This window comes from Bombina bombina, chromosome 2 (assembly GCF_027579735.1).
Source record: "Bombina bombina isolate aBomBom1 chromosome 2, aBomBom1.pri, whole genome shotgun sequence".
Lineage (NCBI taxonomy): Eukaryota > Metazoa > Chordata > Amphibia > Anura > Bombinatoridae > Bombina > Bombina bombina.
The window spans coordinates 330,469,628-330,493,784 of record NC_069500.1 but is presented as its reverse complement, the minus strand read 5'-3'; the positions used below and the strand labels follow the sequence as shown (position 1 = coordinate 330,493,784).

Genomic DNA, 24,157 nt, shown 5'->3' with positions numbered 1-24,157 from the left:
TATAAAATGTGTTTAATGTCCATTCAAATACCGAAGATGGCTGCCTAATTGATTTGGTCAATTAGATGTCACATTTTACAGTTGCTTTGGACACTTATCTTTTGCTTTTGTGAAGGTGCTTATGAACCCCTGCAAAAACAAAACTTACGAACTGCCTGTTTCTAATACTTTTTAACCTCTTAACAACCAGCACCGTACCCTGTACGACGCTGCTGTCTTGGGTCTCTTTCTGCCGCAATCTCGCTAAAAGTAGCGAGATTGCGCAATTTCTGCATGCCCCCCCCAGTAATAGAATAGATAGAAATAGACAGGCAGAGGTACCGATGCAGAGAGGGAAACTCTGTGGCCCTCTCTGCATCGGTCAGCGGTGGTGCTGATCATTGGTGGTGTGGGAGGGTTAGGAGGGAGGCGGGTGGGCAGCCCATAGCTGGAGGGGGGCATGAGGGGGGCGGGAGCGGGTCGGGCCGCTACGCTACAGAATTATTTTTTTGGAGCAGCAGTGAGTGGGAAGGATGGAGGGGGGAGGAGGGGGAAGGAGGGAGAATGGTGTTCTTATAGTGGAGGGGGATTAGAGGGTGGGGAAGTTATCTGGGAGGGGTGGGGGTGGGGTAATGTATTATTATTATCAAATAAAAAACAACAAAATTGATGGATAACTGGGTACTGGCAGACAGCTGCTAGTACCTATGATGGCAAGAATTAGAAGGTGGAGGGTTAGAGAGCTGGGAGGGGTCAGGGGTGGAAAGTGTCAGGTGGGAGGGAACCCTCTACACTAAAACTAAAATTAACCTTACAAGCTACTTAATTAACCCCTTCACTGCTGGAGATAATAAAAGTGTGGGGCGCAGCTGCAATTAGCGGCCTTCTAATTACCAAAAAGCAATGGCAAAGCAATATATGCCTGCTATTTCTGAACAAAGGGGATCCCAGAGAAGCTTTTTACATTAATTTGGGCCATGATTGCACAAGCAGTATGTTAATAATTTTAGTGAGAAACCTAAAGTTTGTGAAAAAGTTAAAGTTTTTTTTTTATTTGATCGCATTGGCAGTGAAATGGTAGCATGAAATATACCAAAATGGGCCTAGAGCAATACTTTGGGATGTCAACTAAAAATATATATATATCGTTTTGATAGCTAAATAGTAGCATTTTTTGTAGTGATGGCAAAACATGCTAAAAATGCTCTGGTCTTTTGGGGAAGCCTTAAGTGCCGATTTACCAAGCGGTCAACCGCCCCCCAGTGCTTCTTATTCCGTGCAAGCCTTCAGGCTTACCGGATTCAGGAATTAAGAAGCACTGGTCTTAAGACCACTGCTCCTTAACTTGTCCGCCTGCTCTGAGGCTGCAGACATCCATCCACCCGATCGTGTATGATCGGGTTGATTGACACCCCCTACTAGCGGCAAATCTGCAGGGGGCAGCATTGCACAAGCAGTTCACCAGAACTGCTTGTGTAATGTTAAATGCCAACAGTGTATGCTGTCGGCATTCAGCGATGTCTGGCGGACATGATCCACTACAGTGGATCATGTCCACCAGACATTGATTAATCGGCCCATAAGTCTGAACTGCCTGGTCCTTAAGGGGTTAAGAGTTTAACTAGATGTGTATGACATAATTCAGGTAGTTTAACTAATTCAAACAGTGTCTACTCATATGAACTGGAATGCCCAAGAAAACAAAGCCAAACATAACCCCTGTTAAGTTTTTCACTTGGAAACTTTTATAGATTATAGATTAGAATGGTGTTTTTTCTGCATTGATTTCTGCTGGCAGCTATTTCTGATTAAAGTGACAGGAAAACCCAAAATGTTCTTTCATGATTTGGATAGAACATACATTTTTTTAACAACTTTCCAATTTACTTCTGTCAAATTTGCTTCATTCTCTTGTTATCCTTTGCCGTGGGAACATCATTGCACTACTGGCAGCTAGCTGAACACATCTAGTTAGCCAATCGCAAAAGACAAATGTGTGCAGGCACCAATCAGCAGCTAGCTCCTATTAGTGTAGGATATGTGCATATTCTTTTTCAACAAGGGATATCAAGAGAACGACTTTCCTATCCCTTTAAGGGAGGCAGATTCATCCCTCACACTCGACCTACCTAAAAGGTGCAGAGTCTGGGTCTTTGGGCAAACTCTCACAGCCTGAAAAAGAACTGCATGTCTCTGTGGGTGCCGTGTGTGTGTGTGTATATAAATATACTGTATATATATATACTGTGTATATATATATGTGTGTGTGTGTGTACAGTATGCATGTGTGTGCAGTGGCGTCACTAGGGGGGTGCGGGGGGTGCGGGCCGCACCTGGGTGACACCCTCCAGGGGGTGACACTACCAAAAAAAAAAAAATTATTATTTTGTTTTTTTTATTTTATTGAAATTCAAAGAAATACAATGTAGAGATGCATATATATTTTTATTAGAGGGGCCAGCATTTGTGAACATTAGTGGGACTGGGGAAGTTGTAGACACTTCATTTGTTTGAGCCAGCGCTGCAATTTCCACAAATAGTTTTCCCGGCTGCTTTGCTTGTTTGTACTTTGCTCCTCCACTGCCCAATTTCACTATGAATGTTGTGGGCGTGCCGTGGGGCTTGCGAAGTTGCGCTGCTAGCCTAAACCTGCCTGCCTATCTGTGCTCACTGCTCAGTGGCGTGTGGAGCAGTGGAGTCACTCACTGCTGTGCTGTCTCTCTAATCGGGAACTGGGAAATCATGAGAGGCATGCCTGGCACCTGACCGCATGACTGTCTGACACTGTCTCTAAAGTGAAGGAGCCACGTATGATGCCCACCAGACCAGTACGGTTACGGTACACTAAGTTCACACTGAAGAGGTAGGAGGGGAGGGCAGGTGGGGGTCTGGGGGTGGGCAGAGAACAGAGGTGCTTGGCCATAAGAAGCGGTAGAAACATGACCCAAGCTGTGCACTGACAGACTTGGAACAGAGTCAGAGAGCAGAATTTTCATAGTTTGCGCGCCTAAACCTTTTCCTTAGTGATTTATTTTTAGAGTGCTCTTTTTATCTTTCATTTGACGCTCTTCTGAGCCAGGGAGCATCTCTAGGCATGAGCATTATAATTAATGCAGTGCAGTTTACATATTTTGTATGTGTGTGTGTCTGAGTATTTTTGTGTGTGTGTGTGTGTGTGTGTCTGAGTGTTTTTGTGTGTGTGTGTGTCTGAGTGTTTCTGTGTGTGTGTGTGTGTCTGAGTGTTTTTGTGTGTGTGCGTGTCTGAGTGCTTTTGTGTGTGTGTCTGAGTGTTTCTGTGTGTGTGCCTGAGTGTTTTTGTGTGGGTGCCTGAGTGTTTTTGTGCGTGTGTCTGAGTGTTTTTGTGCGTGTGTCTAAGTGTGCTTCTGAGTGTTTGTGTGTGCATCCGAGTGTGTTTTTAAGTGTGTCTGGGTGTTTGTATGTGTGTGTGCCTGTGTTTTTGTGTGTCTGCTTTCTGGGGGGGAGGGGGGGTGACACCATAACGTGCCGCACCGGGTGATACCAACCCGAGTGACGCCACTGCGACTGTGAGTGTTCAGTATGCATGTGTGTGAATGTTCAGTTTGCATGTGTGTGTGAATGTTCAGTATGCATGTGTGTGTGAGTGTTCAGTATGCATGTGTGTGTGAGTGTTCAGTTTGCATGTGTGTGTGAGTGTTCAGTATGCATGTGTGTGTGAGTGTTCAGTATGCATGTGTGTGAGTGTTCAGTTTGCATGTGTGTGTGAGTGTTCAGTATGCATGTGTGTGTGAGTGTTCAGTATGCATGTGTGTGTGAGTGTTCAGTATGCATGTGTGTGTGAGTGTTCAGTTTGCATATGTGTGTGAGTGTTCAGTATGCATGTGTGTGTGAATGTTCAGTATGCATGTGTGTGTGAGTGTTCAGTATGCATGTGTGTGTGAGTGTTCAGTATGCATGTGTGTGTGAGTGTTCAGTATGCATGTGTGTGTGAGTGTTCAGTATGCATATGTGTCTAGTGTTCAGTATGCATGTGTGTGTGAGTGTTCAGTTTGCATGTGTGTGTGTTTTGTGGGGAGAAAAGGGGAAATAAGAGAGAAGGTATTTTTCTCAGATACACAGCAATCTGCAGTACTCTGTGAAGCTGTGAACAGCCTGTTAAAGGGACATTAAACCACTGGCTACAACAACAGTAACATGGGTATTTCTCACTGTGGTATTGTTTATCTTCATGTGCCTGCACCTGACTTCTTTGTATCTACTAAAGTTGTGAGTTGGTGAAGCTGTTCACCTTCATACTGGGAGCCACCATCTTGGAACGCATGTATTCTGCACATATCAATAGCAGTGGTCTGCAGTCACAGACAGGTGATGTTGGCAGCTTCTAAAAGCCGTTCCTTGCACTTTGGTTTAGCTTGTACAACAGAGAGCAGAAGCTTTACATTTTAGCATTTTTGCACAGTTTTAAAAGTCACATAAATATCAAAAGCCACAAGAAATCATATAGAGCAATGGAGCCACTACACAAATGTACAGCTGCTGCTCTGTATTGTGTACATTAAACTGAACTCTACAATATAGCTTGTCACTGATCTGTAAATGTGCACTGCTTTTGGAGTATGGTACAACAATACTTAAAGGGACAAGGAGCCTAACATTCTTCTTTTGTGATTCACATAGAGCATAACATTTTAAGCAACTTTCCAATTTACCTTTATTACCAAATTTGTTTCAGTCTCTTGGTATCCTTTGATGCCGGGTTTTACGTGGTTTTGGGAAAACATATACGACGCCGCATATAAATGTGACGCAAATATTTCACCCTTCGCCCGCAATTTTTATTCCCATAAGCTAACATAGAACCGCGCCGCAAATCGGTATCACATAAGCGCAAGGACTTATGCAGCGAAAATGGAGAAATATGACTCCATTTTCACCTCGCCACACATAGGCAGGCACAACAAGACTAGCGCTGAGTATGTGAGCACAGTAACCCCTTAAAAATAGTAACTAACGCATGTGCAATATCTATCTACCTCCTGAAAATAACGAACCGCCAACCCCCACCGCAATAACTACTAAACTATATTAACCCCTAATCCGCCAACCCTCACATCGCAAAACATCTATTTAACCTATTAACCCCTAATCTGCCAACCCCCCACAACGCTATATACCTAATAAAGTGATTGACCCCTAAACCGCCATCACCCCACAATGCAATATTTAATAAACCATTAACCCTTAATCCGCCATTCACCCATATTGCAAAGTACCGCCATCAACCCACATCGCAACAAACCTAATAAATCTATTAACCCCTAATCCACCAAATCCAGACAATGAAAATAACTAATTAAATTACGAAGCCCCCTAACCTAACACCCCTTAACCTAACACCCCCTAAATTAACCCAAATTACCTATTATTTTCATTGTGGGGGTTTGGCAGTTTAGGGGTTAATAGTTTTATTAGTATTATTGCGTTATGTGGGTTTGGCAGTTTAGGGGTTAATAGTTTTATTAGGATTATTGCATTGTGTGAGTTTGGTGGTTTAGGGGTTAATAGATGTATAAGGTTTGTTGCGATGCGGGTTAATGGCGGATTAGGGGTTAATAGTTTTAATAGGTACTTTGCTAGATTACAAGTGGAGCACTAATTTATTGCACACCATTTGCGGGTGCGCGATAAATAACTAGCCATTACAAGTGGCTGGTTATTGCTACCGTGAGCTTGCCGTAGCAATTAGTGCTTATAAAATTAACCAGAGATCAGATCTCTGGTTAATTTTATAAATGTGCCCCAAATGCCCCCAAAATACAGTGCAGTGCATTTTATTAAAAAATAAAAATTGTAGCATGGATATATAAGATATATAAGAAGATGCAGTTGGGCCAGTGGTTGAAACAATTTGGGAAAATTGGTGATTATATTAATCTCTATAGGCAGGGGAGCCATTCAATCTCGCTATTATATAAAATATTGTTGGCCAAACAAGGTCAGCTAAATTTGGAGAAAATGTCTTTATATTGGAATAAGAGTTTTGAAGGTGTGAATATTGATATAATTAGGATGGGCATCAAGTGGGATTGTGGAGCTCTCCTTTCTTCCTCCTGGAAAGAATTACATTTAAAGCTTCTTAATAATACGTATATCACACCGAAGAGACTAGCTAGATGGTCACAAGACCGTCGCGATCACTGCCATAAATGTCATTCTCCAGCAGCAGATCTCCTTCATTGCTTTGGGTATTGTCCGAAAATAAGACAGCTCTGGCAGAAAGTCAATTTTTAGATAAATAAAAATATAATGGACCAAGTTGTTATAGAGCCAAAATCTATTTTCTTTTTATATCAAACTTCTAACATCCAGAGTAGTAACCTTGTTAATACAGCTAATATGATTGTTCGAAATCTGATTTTTAAAAATTAGAAAAACTGTAAATCTCCATCTTTCGTCGGTTTAAAGGGACAGTAAACCTTAAAAATAATGTTATATAATTCTGCACATAGTGCAGAATTATATAACATTATTTAAGTGCTATAGTTCTAAACGGCTTTTTTCTCTTCAAATAAGTAAAAATTACGGCGCTTTTACAGACCCGCTCTCTGCTCTCTGCTGAGCGGGTCTGTAATATTCAGTCAGCGCATCGGGCCAGCTGTATAGTCACAGCCCGACCGCGCCTTAGCACTAAGTGCAGCTCGCTCCTGTCACAGGAGCGAGCTGCACTTAGTGCTATGGCGCGGTAGGGCCGGGCTGTGACTATACAGCTGGCCCGATGCGCTGACTGAATATTACAGACCCGCTCAGCAGAGAGCAGAGAGCGGGTCTGTAAAAGCGCCGTAATTTTTACTTATTTGAAGAGAAAAAAGCCGTTTAGAACTATAGCACTTAAATAATGTTATATAATTCTGCACTATGTGCAGAATTATATAACATTATTTTTAAGGTTTACTGTCCCTTTAAATTAAAGCACAGATTATGTTTGAACAATGCAATAAATCCAATATACACAATCGACAAATAAATCTTTTTTTTAAAAAATGGCTGAAAATTATCCAGATTTATCCTATATCGACACAATATATACTTAGTAAACAATTTCATAGGTCTGTTTATTTTGAAAGTTTAATACTATGAGATGTATTTCCGCTATCTTGGTATTAAAAGGGAAGAAAGGGTAACAGGGATGAAAGAGGGGATGTGAGAGAAAGATAGGAATAATAATATTGGCATTGGCGGGTTGTAGGATAGTGTTTTGAAAGGGTTTTTTTTCCCCCCATCTCCATAGGTATCTCGCCTGTTTTCTTGTATACGTGATGTTGTTATATTTTATTTAAGATTGGAAAATATTTTATATTAGACGCAAGGTGATGAGATTTATGAAATTGTATTTAAGAAGAATATAGCAACAACGTGTTTTGTTAACTATATCTGTCATTGTATATGTATGATCTCTGTTTTTTAATACCCTGCGTGGTATTGTCTAGAAAGCTGGGATAATTTATACACACTGATGGCTTTAAATAAATGGTATAAAAAAATAAAATAAAAAATGTATAGGTTTGCTTATTTTTTAATAATATTGCTCTGATTTTCAGACTCCTAACCAAGCCCCAAAGTTTTAGGAGAATACCGTCAGATACCTACTCCAGCTTGCTCCTGTTTGTGTAAAGGGCCTTTTCATATGCAAAAGAAGGGGGAGTGTCTTATTTCCCACTTGCAGTGGGCTTTCCGGCTACCTTTTCAACAGAGCTAAACTGAGAGATTCTAAGTAAGTTTTTAAACAGTTTTATACTGGATTTTTATATCAGTATCTGTGCTTCCTATTCTTTATAGTAGTGTCTATTACATGCAGTTATATGAAAATGGGTGTATACTGTCCCTTTATGGCTAGATTACAAGTTGAGTGCTAATTTATTGCACGCCAGCAAATGGGAAAATTTGCCCATTTGTGGGTGCACGATAAATAACCAGCCATTACTAGTGGCTGGTTATTGCTACCGTGAGCTTGCGGTAGCAATTAGTGCTTATAAAATTAACCAGAGATCAGATCTCTGGTTAATTTTATAAATGTGCCCCAAATGCCCCCAAAATTGTAGCATGTGGTTAAAGTTGGCGGGAGTGGGGTGTTAGAAAAACACTAAAAAGAGCCTTTACATTGCGTTCTATGGCAACTGTGTTCCCAGTAAATATATATGTAAATGCTTTTTTATATATATATATATATATATATATATATATATATGTGTGTGTGTGTGTAGGTGTTAATCTCTGTATATACACATACAAACAAATACATTTATATATACATAAGAACAAGGCTCCCATTGGAGGCTATGGAAGCGCACTCTTGTGAGCTTGCGTTCGCAATTGCTGTTATTTTGTAATACCAGCGCACATTAGTGTGCACTGGTGTTACTCAGTGGAGCACAAATATCGCTTTCACAAAAGGGATATTTAGCAATCCATTTGTAATCTGTGTATGTCACAGCACCTAGCTAGGGGGTCATAAGGAAAAGGAATACACGTGTATGGGGGAAAAGTACCTTCATATGTTAAATATTAGCTGCACAGTATATTACAATTGTATATGTTTTATCCTAAGTCAAAGTTTACAATATTTTTTTTTTTTACCTATTTTCCGAACATTATACAATTCTTTGGGGGATCATAGTAAAACCCCCAAACCTTTGAGAAACAGTCCACATGCAATGGTGAAGAAGGTTTAAAAAAATGTCAATGTCATCGAACATTTTCCTTGAGGGCTGGAGACAGAGCAGATTATTGGTATAAAAATTGGAGCCACTGACTGACTCAGTTGTGCTCACACAGGGATAGCACTAAAATCTGCTCTGTCTACAGATAAATATTGGTCAAACCTGCTCTGTGCTGTAATATGAATGACTCATTGGTCAGAGAAGAAACATTATGGTATCAAATAGCAATTTCACAATACATATTAGTAAGGTGATAATTCCACATGAGGATTTAAGTGTAAGCTCCTATGAGAGTACGTATATTTCAGAGCATAAAACTGTTTGTTACTGTGCTCTTTAAAGTTACATTCAGTGCAATTATATAAACAAGCTTCTAGTTACAGAGAAACATTTATTACTCTATGGATTATGTCCGTTGGTTTCATATTTTGTTCTTTTACTACCTAAAAGCTGACTTTAGGTTGATAACCCTATTTTGTCCACATAGACTTCACTACTGGTCACTTACTTATAATCCACATATATGAGGCATAGGATGGAGGGTTTGACTCTGTCCAAAAATAGGAAAATGAGATAAAAATTGCTGTTTATTGTAAACTGTATCTTTGTGAGTGCGCACAAGTGGTCACACATACTTCCCGGTTTGTCTGCTAGAAGGCAGAGTTTCTTGGTCATTACCTGCATTACTTCCTTGCGAATGTTTACAATTCTGAACCAGTGCATGAGCTGCGGAAAACCTTCCAGCTCTGCGTTCCGCTCATGCAGAGTCACCTTTCTTTTGCAGGACAACTGGCGGCTGAAGTACTTCACCAACTTACTCTGAAAGTACAAAGAAATGGCATTAGTTATATGGCACATATGGATGACGCTGCTTATTGAGTTCTCCATATACTTCTTACTATCACAATTACACAAGCACCACTATTATGCTCAGATTCAGTTCTGAGAACAAAACAGTTACACTCAAGGCAATGAACAAAACAACTGTGCAAGAACAAGAGATAGAGGGGGAAAGGCCTTTATCCCAACTACTTGGGACGGGAAAAGGTTTGGGTTTTGGAATAGTTTGGATTTTGGAATATTTGTATCTTTAAAATCTTTAAAATGGGACAGTTTGGAGAGCAGATGGAGAGTAAATAACAATATCCTATGATATCTAGGCAATATTTACATGTCATGTAACCTAAAGGTAGTTTTATATAATGTTTTATACTTTTGTACACATAGTACCCACAGAGAGATAGTACTGTAATCAGAAAGGTCATATTTGTTGTTTAAAATAAATATAGATTATAATTTGCATTTTAGAACACAAAAAAAAAAACAAAGACACAAACATAGAAGATTGTGACGTACAGGTAAGGAAAAATAGTAATTTTTGATCATTTTATTTAAAAAAAAATATTAATTAAAAAGTTTGGATTTCAGAATAAGTTTGCATTTTGGAATTCTGGATTTGGGAATTTGTACCTGTATTGCTGTATGAGAAAGAATGCCCTATTTCGCATAATGCCTAAGCTTGCTTAAAGGGACATGAAAGTCATAATTAAGCATACTGAGGTAGACTCAGGGGTGTGCACGTGCCCTGAGAACTAATGCAGCAAAGTTTGCAGTAGACTTGTGCAGTACCCAAAATTTCGGTTCGTCCGGATGTTTGGGAGCGAATTTTCAGGGAAATTAGTTTCCCTGAATATTTGTGAGCTGCACTATTTGGTATTCATTTTTAAACAAAACAAATAATGAAAATTCGTAGAACATTTATTACATTTGTTTTCATTAAACTAAATGTGAAATGCTTGTGCAAAGCTGTCCCCTGTACATTCACGGCCAATTCGTGGGCCGCTAGCAGGGGGTGTCAATCAACCCAATCTTTTGACTGCTGCTTCTTAACTTAAGTTTCAGGCGGACCTTTGGGGGTAGAAAACAGCATCCGCTGCTTGTTAAATCATCTATCTGTATATTTGTCTGTAAATAAATATATATATATATACACATATTAATACATCAATACATATGTACATATATATATACACACATATTAATACATCAATACATATGTACATATATATATACACATATTAATACATCAATACATATGTACATATATATATATATATATACACATATTAATACATCAATACATATGTACATATATATATATACACATATTAATACATCAATACATATGTACATATATATATACACACATATTAATACATCAATACATATGTACATATATATATATACACATATTAATACATCAATACATATGTACATATATATATACACACATATTAATACATCAATACATATGTACATATATATATACACATATTAATACATCAATACATATGTACATATATATATATACACACATATTAATACATCAATACATATGTACATATATATATATATATATATATACACATATTAATACATCAATACATATGTACATATATATATATATATATATATATACACATATTAATACATCAATACATATGTACATATATATATATACACATATTAATACATCAATACATATGTACATATATATATATACACATATTAATACATCAATACATATGTACATATATATATATACACATATTAATACATCAATACATATGTACATATATATATACACACATATTAATACATCAATACATATGTACATATATATATATACACACATATTAATACATCAATACATATGTACATATATATATACACATATTAATACATCAATACATATGTACATATATATATATATATATATATATACACACATATTAATACATCAATACATATGTACATATATATATATATATATACACATATTAATACATCAATACATATGTACATATATATATATATATACACATATTAATACATCAATACATATGTACATATATATATACACACATATTAATACATCAATACATATGTACATATATATATACACACATATTAATACATCAATACATATGTACATATATATATATACACATATTAATACATCAATACATATGTACATATATATATACACACATATTAATACATCAATACATATGTACATATATATATATATATACACACATATTAATACATCAATACATATGTACATATATATATATACACACATATTAATACATCAATACATATGTACATATATATATACACACATATTAATACATCAATACATATGTACATATATATATATACACATATTAATACATCAATACATATGTACATATATATATACACACATATTAATACATCAATACATATGTACATATATATACACACATATTAATACATCAATACATATGTACATATATATATACACACATATTAATACATCAATACATATGTACATATATATATACACACACATATTAATACATCAATACATATGTACATATATATATATACACACATATTAATACATCAATACATATCTACATATATATATACACACATATTAATACATCAATACATATGTACATATATATATACACACATATTAATACATCAATACATATGTACATATATATATACACACATATTAATACATCAATACATATGTACATATATATATATACACATATTAATACATCAATACATATGTACATATATATATACACATATTAATACATCAATACATATGTACATATATATATACACATATTAATACATCAATACATATGTACATATATATATACACATATTAATACATCAATACATATGTACATATATATATACACACATATTAATACATCAATACATATGTACATATATATATACACATATTAATACATCAATACATATGTACATATATATATATACACACATATTAATACATCAATACATATGTACATATATATATACACATATTAATACATCAATACATATGTACATATATATATACACATATTAATACATCAATACATATGTACATATATATATACACACATATTAATACATCAATACATATGTACATATATATATATACACATATTAATACATCAATACATATGTACATATATATATATATATATACACACATATTAATACATCAATACATATGTACATATATATATATATATATATACACATATTAATACATCAATACATATGTACATATATATATACACATATTAATACATCAATACATATGTACATATATATATATACACATATTAATACATCAATACATATGTACATATATATATATACACACATATTAATACATCAATACATATGTACATATATATATACACATATTAATACATCAATACATATGTACATATATATATACACATATTAATACATCAATACATATGTACATATATATATATACACACATATTAATACATCAATACATATGTACATATATATATATATATATATATACACATATTAATACATCAATACATATGTACATATATATATACACACATATTAATACATCAATACATATGTACATATATATATATACACACATATTAATACATCAATACATATGTACATATATATATACACACATATTAATACATCAATACATATGTACATATATATATATATATATATATACACACATATTAATACATCAATACATATATACATATATATATACACATATTAATACATCAATACATATGTACATATATATATACACACATATTAATACATCAATACATATGTACATATATATATACACACATATTAATACATCAATACATATGTACATATATATATACACACATATTAATACATCAATACATATGTACATATATATATACACACATATTAATACATCAATACATATGTACATATATATATATATATATACACATATTAATACATCAATACATATGTACATATATATATATATATACACACATATTAATACATCAATACATATGTACATATATATATATACACACATATTAATACATCAATACATATGTACATATATATATATATACACATATTAATACATCAATACATATGTACATATATATATACACATATTAATACATCAATACATATGTACATATATATATACACATATTAATACATCAATACATATGTACATATATATATATATATATATATACACATATTAATACATCAATACATATGTACATATATATATATACACATATTAATGCATCAATACATATGTACATATATATATACACACATATTAATACATCAATACATATGTACATATATATATATATACACATATTAATACATCAATACATATGTACATATATATATATATACACACATATTAATACATCAATACATATGTACATATATATATACACATATTAATACATCAATACATATGTACATATATATATACACACATATTAATACATCAATACATATGTACATATATATATATACACATATTAATACATCAATACATATGTACATATATATATACACACATATTAATACATCAATACATATGTACATATATATATACACATATTAATACATCTATACATATGTACATATATATATACACATATTAATACATCAATACACATATATATATATATATACACACATATTAATACATCAATACATATGTACATATATATATACACACATATTAATACATCAATACATATGTACATATATACACACATATTAATACATCAATACATATGTACATATATATATACACACATATTAATACATCAATACATATGTACATATATATATACACATATTAATACATCAATACATATGTACATATATATATATATATATATATATATACACATATTAATACATCAATACATATGTACACATATATACAAATCCATCTTTAGACATGTATAATATATATATAAATATGTTTGTCTATGTTAAAGTCCTTTGTCTGCCTTCACATCTTTGAGCCCTTATAACTTTTTTGTTGCAATATATTTTTTGGAATACTATTTATTAGATGGTGTTATTATGAGTGTAACTGTACTTTGTAATGTATTTTTAACGTTTTTTTGTGACACTTTTATTTTAACAGTTAACCAGAGCTCTGAGGTCACGCTAACCCGACGAGCGACAAACACCCATGATAAACCCCTTTTTGCTCCCACTAACTGTTAACGTTCCAATCGTAATTTAGCCCTCATTTCGTTAAAACCAAATGAACATCTGTTTTTCGTTAAGAATTTGAATACGTAACTAAACAAATGCACAAATCTCTAGTTTGCAGCAATGGTTTTTTTTTAAAAAGTCCTCAAGACACATGCACACTCCTGAGACTACCTTAGTATGCTTAATTATGACTTATTATAAATCAATATTCTGATGCTTATAATTAAAGAGAGACTCAATTTTTTTTATTTTTTTTTTCATAAAATATCTCTACATGCCCAAAACATGTAACACTGAATAAAAAGTTGTGGACAGACATGCAGCTCCAATACAGCCAAAACATTTAAAAAAAAAAAAAAGCTTAAAGTTTTTTATTTGAAAAGTTAAAAAAAAAAAACCTGAGAAATGTATTTGAAAAGACCCGGAACGCCTCTGTCAAAGCAACATGTATTTGAAGTAAACAACATGCAAAGCCACCAAAAACACATAATAACTCATTTTTAATGATTTTCAATAGTTATTCCTTCAGAAATGAATATACCCTTGGATTGAATTCACTTCACCTGGGGTTTGTAATGATTGGAATAGAATCCTTTAGCCAGATAATGTTCAACAATTACATGATTTTTCTAAACTAGGTTCACTAGGTGGTGCTGTAGCACCTTCTAAAGATATAATTGATTTACTATTCAGAGGGACTATGTCAATATTCTTGGTTGGATAAAACTATTAATTATATCATAATTTGCTATTCATCTATATTTTCTAGACATGGTTTATAGAAAATAGTTTGGGTAGATTAAAACTCCAATCTATAAACTCTATTGTATATCATTATATACATGATCAAAAAAATGATGAAAAAATAATTCTGTTAAACTGTAAACTAAAGAAATATCCATTGGAATAAAGAAACATCACTACAAACATTTCTCATATCATAATCTATAAATCTTATTTAGGAAACTATCCAAATTGTATGATGTTATGATATATATATATATATATATATATATATATATATATTAACTATACTATATATAATATTTATTTACTGAAAAGGGTAATATTCAGCCCTTTTACAGAGTGTCTTTAATTAATATTTCAGAATCTAATAATGTATGCATCTCAAACATAGTAGCAGTACCATACCTACTTGAGGTTGAGATATATTTTGTATTAAAGCACATTTAATAGTCCTGTATTTCACTTTGGTTTTCTTGTATTATTGATGAAGGCAATAGCCTGGGCAGCAGCGAAAAGAGACGGAAAGCATAGATATATTCGCTGCTAAATAAATAGCGCCACTGCTTTTCTCCATGTGTTATGTTTATATATGAATGGGGCACCAATGAGGGATATTTTTTTTATTTTTCACCCTGTTCAACTAGATTGTTGAAAATATCATAGTACTCTTTAGCTGCTCACATTATCAATTACTGGCTGGGTCACAATTTTTTTAGGGAAACTAAAGCAAAAATTAAACTCTTGATGCTGACAGAATATTCAATTTTAAACAACTTTCCAATGTACTTATATGATCTAATTTTATTTGTTCTCCTAGTATCCATTGTTTTAAAACCATACCTAGGTAGGCTCAAGAGCAGCAATGCACTGCTGGGAGCTAGCTTCTGATTGGTGGCTGCACATATATGCCTCTTGTTAGCTCACCATATATGTTTAGCAAGCTCCAAGTAGTGCATTGCTGTTCATTCAATAAGGGATACCAAGAGAATGAAGCAAATCTGCTAAATAAGTTGGAATGTTGCTTAAATTTGTATGCTCTATCTGAATCATGAAAAAAATATATGGTCTCATGTCCCTTTAATAATATTAAGTTAACTGAACAACTTTTGAAGATAAAAAAAATAACAGATTAAATTTCCAGTCTATAAATTCTATAAAGTGAGCATTTAGTTAGCAAATGAAAACATTCCATACCACTCACAGGAATAGTGAAACGCGTACCAGGCTCTGCTAGCACTGCAACTCATTTTGGAATATATACTTACTCATGGGGTTTATTTTTGTTTGTTGCTTTAGGAATCATTTTCAACAACTATCTAACCATAGTTTACCTAGATACAAAATAAAATTCCTTATAATATGCCACAGAAATGTTTAAAACATATGTGGACTGTATTTACAAGTTTATTGTGAAACTTATTTACTCAACAATCCCAGGGGCATTAATATGAGAGAGTATTTGTAATATGTACGTCATCTCTCAGTCTCCTGGGCTGTTTGTGAGCAGCCTTAATGTAGTTTGTTATTCTGTTTTCCCTTTAACCCTTTTGTTTCCAACTGTTATGCTGTGCATTTATTTTTCACCAAGCAGAGGTATAGACGCTAATAGTAATGTTCTTATTAAAGGGACAGTCTACACCAGAATTTGTTATTGTTTAAAAAGATAGATAATCCCTTTATTACCCATTCCCTAGTTTTGCACAACCAACACAGTTATATAAATACACTTTTTACCTCTGTGATTACCTTGTATCTAAGCCTCTGCACACTGCCCCCTTATTTAAGTTCTTTTGACAGGCATCCATTTTAGCCAATCAGAGCTTGCTCACCTGAACTCCACGTGCGTGAGCACAGTGTTATCTATATGAAACACCTGAACTAACACCCTCTAGTGGTGAAAAACTGTCAAAATGCCCTGAGAGAAGAGGTGGCCTTCAAGTGCTTAGAAATTAGCATATGAACCTCCTAGGTTTCACTTTCAACTAAGAATACCAAGAGAACAAAGCAAAATTGGTGATAAAAGTGAATTGGGAAATTGTTTAAAATTACATTCTCTATCTGAATCATGAAAGTTTATTTTGGACGAGACTGTCCCTTTAACTTTACTTTGCTGATACACCCTAAAAACAATTTAAATTAGTTTACTAGGACAATACTTAATCTTGGCAGTTATAAGACATTCTAGTATAAGTATTAAATCATTATTATTATTTTTATTATTATTATTAATAATAATAATAAAATACACGACAATAAAATATATTATTATTTTTGCAAAAAGATTAAAGGGACAGTAAAGTAAAAAATAAACTTTTATGGTTTAGATAGAACATGCAATTTTTAACAACTTTGCAATTTACTCCTATTATCATATTTGCTCTTGGTATCTTTAGTTGAAAAGTAAATGTATGTAGTCTCATAGGAGCTCAGAAGAATGCACGTCTTTAGTTCTCTATGGCAGTGTTTGTCACAATATGTAGCACTGAAATAAACAATGTTGCAAAACACTGCTGCTATAAAAAAAAACTGAAGACGTGCACACTATGAGACTACATACATTTACTACTCAAATAAGGATACTAGAGTTGTGCACGGGCGAACATTTGAGGAAACGAGTTTCCCCGAATATTTGTTGCCCGTGCTATTCTGTATTCATTTTGTTTTAAATAAATGTAAATGTTTCAAAGTTACAGGTGAAAAAGAAGAGGAATGGGTTAACGAGGCTCCCCAGTGCGCTGAAGGTATTTAACCAATTATAGACAACTAATGAATATGGACACATTTCGTCAGTATTTATTCATTTTCTTTACATTTTTCAGGTACATTCATTCGGATATTCGTTTCGTGGATACAAAACAAATATCCCTGTGTTGTTAATTAATTAGCATTTGTTACAAAACCAATGCACATCTCTAAAGGATAACAAGAGAATGAAGCACATTTTACAAATAGAAGTAAATTAAAAAGTTGATTAAAATTGCCTGCTCGATCTAAACCATGAAAGTTTATTTATGACTTTTACTGTCCCTTTAACCCTTTTTTCACCCCAGTGCTGAGCACATTTTGAGCTGTTTTGCTACCAAGGGGCATATTTATCAAGCTCCGTATGGAGCTTAAGGCCCCTGAAGGCTCGCCGGAAACAGAAGTTATGAAGCAGCCTTCTAGCACTTGCAGATTCACGATTGGCCGCAAATTTGCAGGGGCGGCAGTGCACCAGCAGTTCACAAGCACTGCTGGTGCAATGATAAATGACACAGCATATGCTGTCGGCATTTATCGATGTGCAGCGGACATGATACGCTACTTTGTATCATGTCCGTTCGCACATTGTTAAATATACCCCATACAGTTAAACCCTATTGTAGGTCAAATTTCAGTGAGTGACCCACACAAATTTATATTGTTTTCCGCAGGCCCAGCAGATTCACAATAGACCATTATTATATTTATATTTTATGGCATGTGAGATAGCTGCTGCAAAAACTGTTCAAATGTGTATCATTTTTGCATAGATTTTAGTAAATAATATTGAAAATGGCCCAGTGACCAATGCTGTTACTGTGATCACCTTACTAAATTGTTATTAAGAGTAGCTACATGCGAAATAGGGCCCAATACGATTTTTGGGGGGTTATAATATAGATTAGAGAGGTCCCATTGAACAGTACAGAAATACAGTAAAATCACTTTTTCTCTTGCAAAGTGTACACTGTTACCCCAGTGATCACCTGACTATACAAACAAAATAATATATTTTTTTAAGAGAGGGACTTGCCTTCTAAAAAATAAACTTTATTAGTTTTTCTTTTTCTTTTATTGATCATATAATTCCCATTCCCAAGCAAATCCCCATGTGTTTTGTTTATGTTAATTTTAAATAAAGATAACCATTTGAAAGAGCAGGCGATTCTATTTCAAATGAGGGGGTCTTGGAGGTTTGTAGCTGCTTATAGATCTGAGATAGAGGGGTTTGAAGAACCTCCCCTTATCCAGCTCACTTTCAGCTACACTAAGCTTCCTGGTGCTGCCCCCTTTCTGACATCACCAGCACTCCCATGAAGTCTGTGAGTGCCGCCATTTTGGCAACCAACCATCCCGGTCTGTAGTGCGGGGGATTGCCAAAAACATTGATTGATCAGTGATTCCTTTTTATAACAAAAAGGGCTTGTCATGCGCCTACAGGTAGTGATGCAGTGAAGAGCTAGTTTTTAAGTAGAGCACAAAACTATTAGCACTATTGTGCGTTAACATTGCTTGAGCATAATCAATAGCACTTCTGGTTTTGTTCTCAAAGTTATTTTTTATCGCTCTTGCGATAGTCTAGTGTGTGCTAACATCTGCAAGTTGGGTGCGGGTGCATTAAATCCCTCACATAATAGACTTCTATGGTGGAGTGCAGAAAAATCAATGTCAGATATTGCTTGAGGGGCCGGATTAACATAAGGGCAATTGGAACTGCTGATCCAGGCCCATGGCATCAAATAGGTCCATGACACAGTTGTTGTTTTTTTTTGGAGGGGGGGGTTATGTACAACACATTTTTTTGCAAGAGCACACTTCCTTCTGAAGGCGCACGGCTTGGTGAGGGAACTACCGCAGCTTAAAAAAACTATTTACATGAGAAAGTCTCATATGCAGTCTATCACCAAATAGGTTGTATTAGGTTAAGAGGAAGTACCTCCCTTTTAGCTTTCCTGTAAATAATCAGTTAGTTAGGTGATCCGTCATGTGCTGCAGTGTAGCTTGTGAAAACTCCTCTAGTTCATCTTTGCTTTCCTAAAATAAGCGCAGCAAAGTTGTGCAGGGGGTAAGTAGAATGTTGACATTTTAAAAGTCTGTTATTTTCTGGCTGCTGAAGTAGATATTACAATGAATGCTTACTTTAGAAGTACACAGGTCATCATAAATCAAGAAGCTGTCTGATTCTGCTTAAAGGGATATGAAACCCAAAATATTTCTTTCATGATTCAGATAGCAAATGCAATTGTGACCCTTTAATGTCCTCACTAAGAAAAAAGTTATGGAAAACAAATTTCTTTGCATTTTTTATTTCCTTTGGGCAATCTTAACAATCTATCACCTAGATTACAAGTTTTGCATTAGAGAGCAGTTTATGCTCACCGCTTACTTACAGACAGCGTTGGTATTACAGGTTTTTACAACCCAGACAAGAAGTGAGCGTTGAGCAAAATTTTGCTCCTTACCGCACTCCAATACCAGCGCTGCTTACGTTAGCGGTGAGCTGGTGTAACGTGCTTGTGCACGATTTCCCCATAGGAATCAACGGGGAGAGCCGGCTGAAAAAAAGTCTAACACCTGCAAAAAAGCAGCGTAAAGCTCCTTAACGCAGCCCCATTGAAATACATTTTATGTCTACACCTAACACCCTAACATGAACCCCAAGTCTAAACACCCCTAATCTTACACTTATTAACCCCTAATCTGCCGCCCCCGACATCGCCGCAACCTACATTATATTATTAACCCCTAATCTACCGCTCCAGACACCGCCGCCACCTATATTATACTTATGAACCCCTAATCTGCTGCCCCCAACATCGCCGACACCTACATTATAATTATTAACCCCTAATCTGCCGCCCCCTATGTCGCCGTCACCTATCTACATTTATTAACCCCTAAACTGTTGCCCCCCAACGTCGCCGCCACTATAATATATAATATAATAATAATAATAATAATAATATAATATTAACCCCTAAACCGCCGCACTCCTGCCTCACAAACATTAGTTAAATATTATTAACCCCTAATCTGCCAGCCCTAACATCGATGCCACCTACCTACATTTATTAACCCCTAATCTGCCGCCCCCAACGTCGCCGCCACTATATTAAAGTTATTAACCCCTAAACCTAAGTCTAACCCTAAATCTAAAACCCCCTAACTTAAATATAATTAAAAGAAATCTAAATAAAATTACTATAATTAACTAAATTATTCCTATTTAAAACTAAATACTTACCTGTAAAATAAACCCTAAGATAGCTACAATATAACTAATAGTTACATTGTAGCTATCTTAGGGTTTATTTTTATTTTACGGGCAAGTTTGTATTTATTTTAACTAGGTACAATAGTTATTAAATAGTTATTAACTATTTAATAACTACCTAGCTACAATAAATACAAAGTTACCTGTAAAAACCTAACCTAAGTTACAATTACACCTAACACTACATTATAATTAAATTAATTCCCTAAATTAAATACAATTAAATAAAATTATCTAAAGTACAAAAAAACCCCCACTAAATTACAGAAAATAATAAACAAATTACAAGATTTTTAAACTAATTACACCTAATCTAATCCCCCTAACAAAATAAAAAAGCCCCCCAAAAATAAAAAATCCCTACCCTACACTAAATTACAAATAGCTCTTAAAAGGGCCTTTTGCAGGGCATTGCCCCAAAGTAATCAGCTCTTTTACCTGTAAAAAAAATTACAAATCACCCCCCCAACATTACAACCCACCACCCACACAACCAACCCTACTCTAAAACCCACCCAATACCCCCTTAAAAAAACTAACACTAACCCCTTGAAGATCACCTTACCGGGAGAAGTCTTCATCCAACCGGGCCAAAGTCCTCAACAAAGCCAGGAGAAGTCTTCATCCAAGCCGGGCGAAGTGGTCCTCCAGACGGGCAGAAGACTTCATCCAGACGGCATCTTCTATCTTTATCCATCCGGCACGGAGCGGGTCCCTCTTCAAGACATCCGAGGTGGAGCATCCTCTTCAATCGACGGCTAACACAGAATGAAGGTACCTTTAAGTGACGTCATCCAAGATGGTGTCCCTTCAATTCCGATTGGCTGATAGAATTCTATCAGCCAATCGGAATTAAGGTAGAAAAAATCCTATTGGCTGATACAATCAGCCAATAGGATTGAAGTTCAATCCTATTGGCTGATCCAATGTATGCGTGTTAGTGTACTTTTTTGCACTTTAGTTAAGAGTTTTATGCTACGGCATTGTAGTGTAAAACTCTTAACTACTGACTTTAAAATGCGGTACCAGTCTTGACAGGAGAGGGTCAACCGCTCACTTTTTGTCAGACTCGTAATACCGGCGCTATGCAAGTCCCATTGAAAAAATAGGATACGCAATTTCCGTAAGTGGATTTTCGGTATTTCCAAGTCTGGCCATAAAAGTGAGCAGTACACCTGTACCTGCAAGACTCGTAATACCAGCGGGCGTTAAAAAGCAGCGTTGGGACCGGCCAACGCTGCTTTTTAAGCCTAATGCACAACTCGTAATCTAGCCGAATGTTTGTTTTTTTAACAGACCAAATCATTTTTTAAACAGCTTTCTAATTTACTTCAATTATCTTTTTTCTCTCCCTCGTTCTCTTCGTATCTTTTGTTGAAAAGCAGGGACTTGTGCTTGTGAGCCGGCGCATTTCTGGAGCACTATATGGCAACAGTTTTGCAAGAATGTTATCTATTTGCAAGAGCACTAGATGGCAGCGCTATTTCCTGCCATGCAGTGCTCCAGATGCCTACCTAGGTATCTCTTCAACACAGAATATCTTGGGAATTAAGCAAATTTGATAAAAGAAGTAAAAAATGGTTTGTTTGTCTGAATCACAAAAGTGATCAATTTAATATGTAAACTAAAGAAAAACAAAGGAGAGTATATTTATATCCAGCATGCTTGTTAGTTTCTACATTTGTGTGATCTGTCTATGCTGAGCTGTGCTCCTCTGTGCTCCGTTTGTCTTTTATTTTATGGCTATTTTACTGTCTCAGTTTGGTCAAACCATTAGAAAATGCTTAGCAAGATATTGCACAATGAGGAGGACTATGCTCTGGGAGAGGTCCCCTAACGGTTCAATGGCCAGCAAACAGATGTTAGTACACATTAGTTAGGATATGTTGGCTATGCCTGAATGTAAGGCCAGATTATTAGTGGAGCGCTAACAGTTACGCACAAGTGAAAAGGCATTTATCGTGGGTGTTTAGGCACGTCTGCTTTTTCGCTCGTATTACAAATTGAAATTAAAGGCGACCGCTCTAGTGCAATTGAAGTTAACGCACGTCAGGATAGCGTGACCTCAGAGCTCTTATTAACTGTTTTGCAAAACAAAAAAAAGTGGTACGAAAAACATCAAAAATACATTACAAAGTACAGTTTAACACGCATAATAACACCGTCTAATAAAAGTTATTCAAAAAATATTGCACAAAAAAGTTAGAAGGACTCAAAGATATGAGGTCTCAGGTGTTATATCTAAATATGGATATGTGTGTATGTATATATATATATATATATATACACACATTTATATGTGTGCGTACATATGTGTTTATGTATTTATATGTGTATATATGTATTTGCAGACATATATATATATATAAACACATAAATACATAGTACATACAGTATATACAGTTACACATATATATAAGTGCATTGGAGCCCTTTGCAGTTAAGTAGATGAAAAATGTAAAAAGATATTTATGCAATATTCATATTTAATAAATATTATACTGTGTATTTACTGTAAATATTTCACATTCCAATGTTCTGCACCTAGCAGAATATGTTCTATGTATTTTGAAATAGATATTCATATATATATATA

General features: G+C 34.5%; 1 protein-coding gene across 1 annotated transcript in view; it reads right to left on the bottom strand.

Moving 5' to 3' along the window:
* The window catches only part of KSR2 (kinase suppressor of ras 2), a 1,182,068-nt gene that overhangs the window by 883,618 nt on the left and 274,293 nt on the right, over positions 1-24,157 (bottom strand). The window contains exon 2 of the mRNA XM_053701684.1: positions 9,354-9,494. Within this exon, the coding sequence (XP_053557659.1) occupies positions 9,354-9,494 (141 nt within the window). The remainder of the gene's footprint in view (positions 1-9,353; positions 9,495-24,157) is intronic.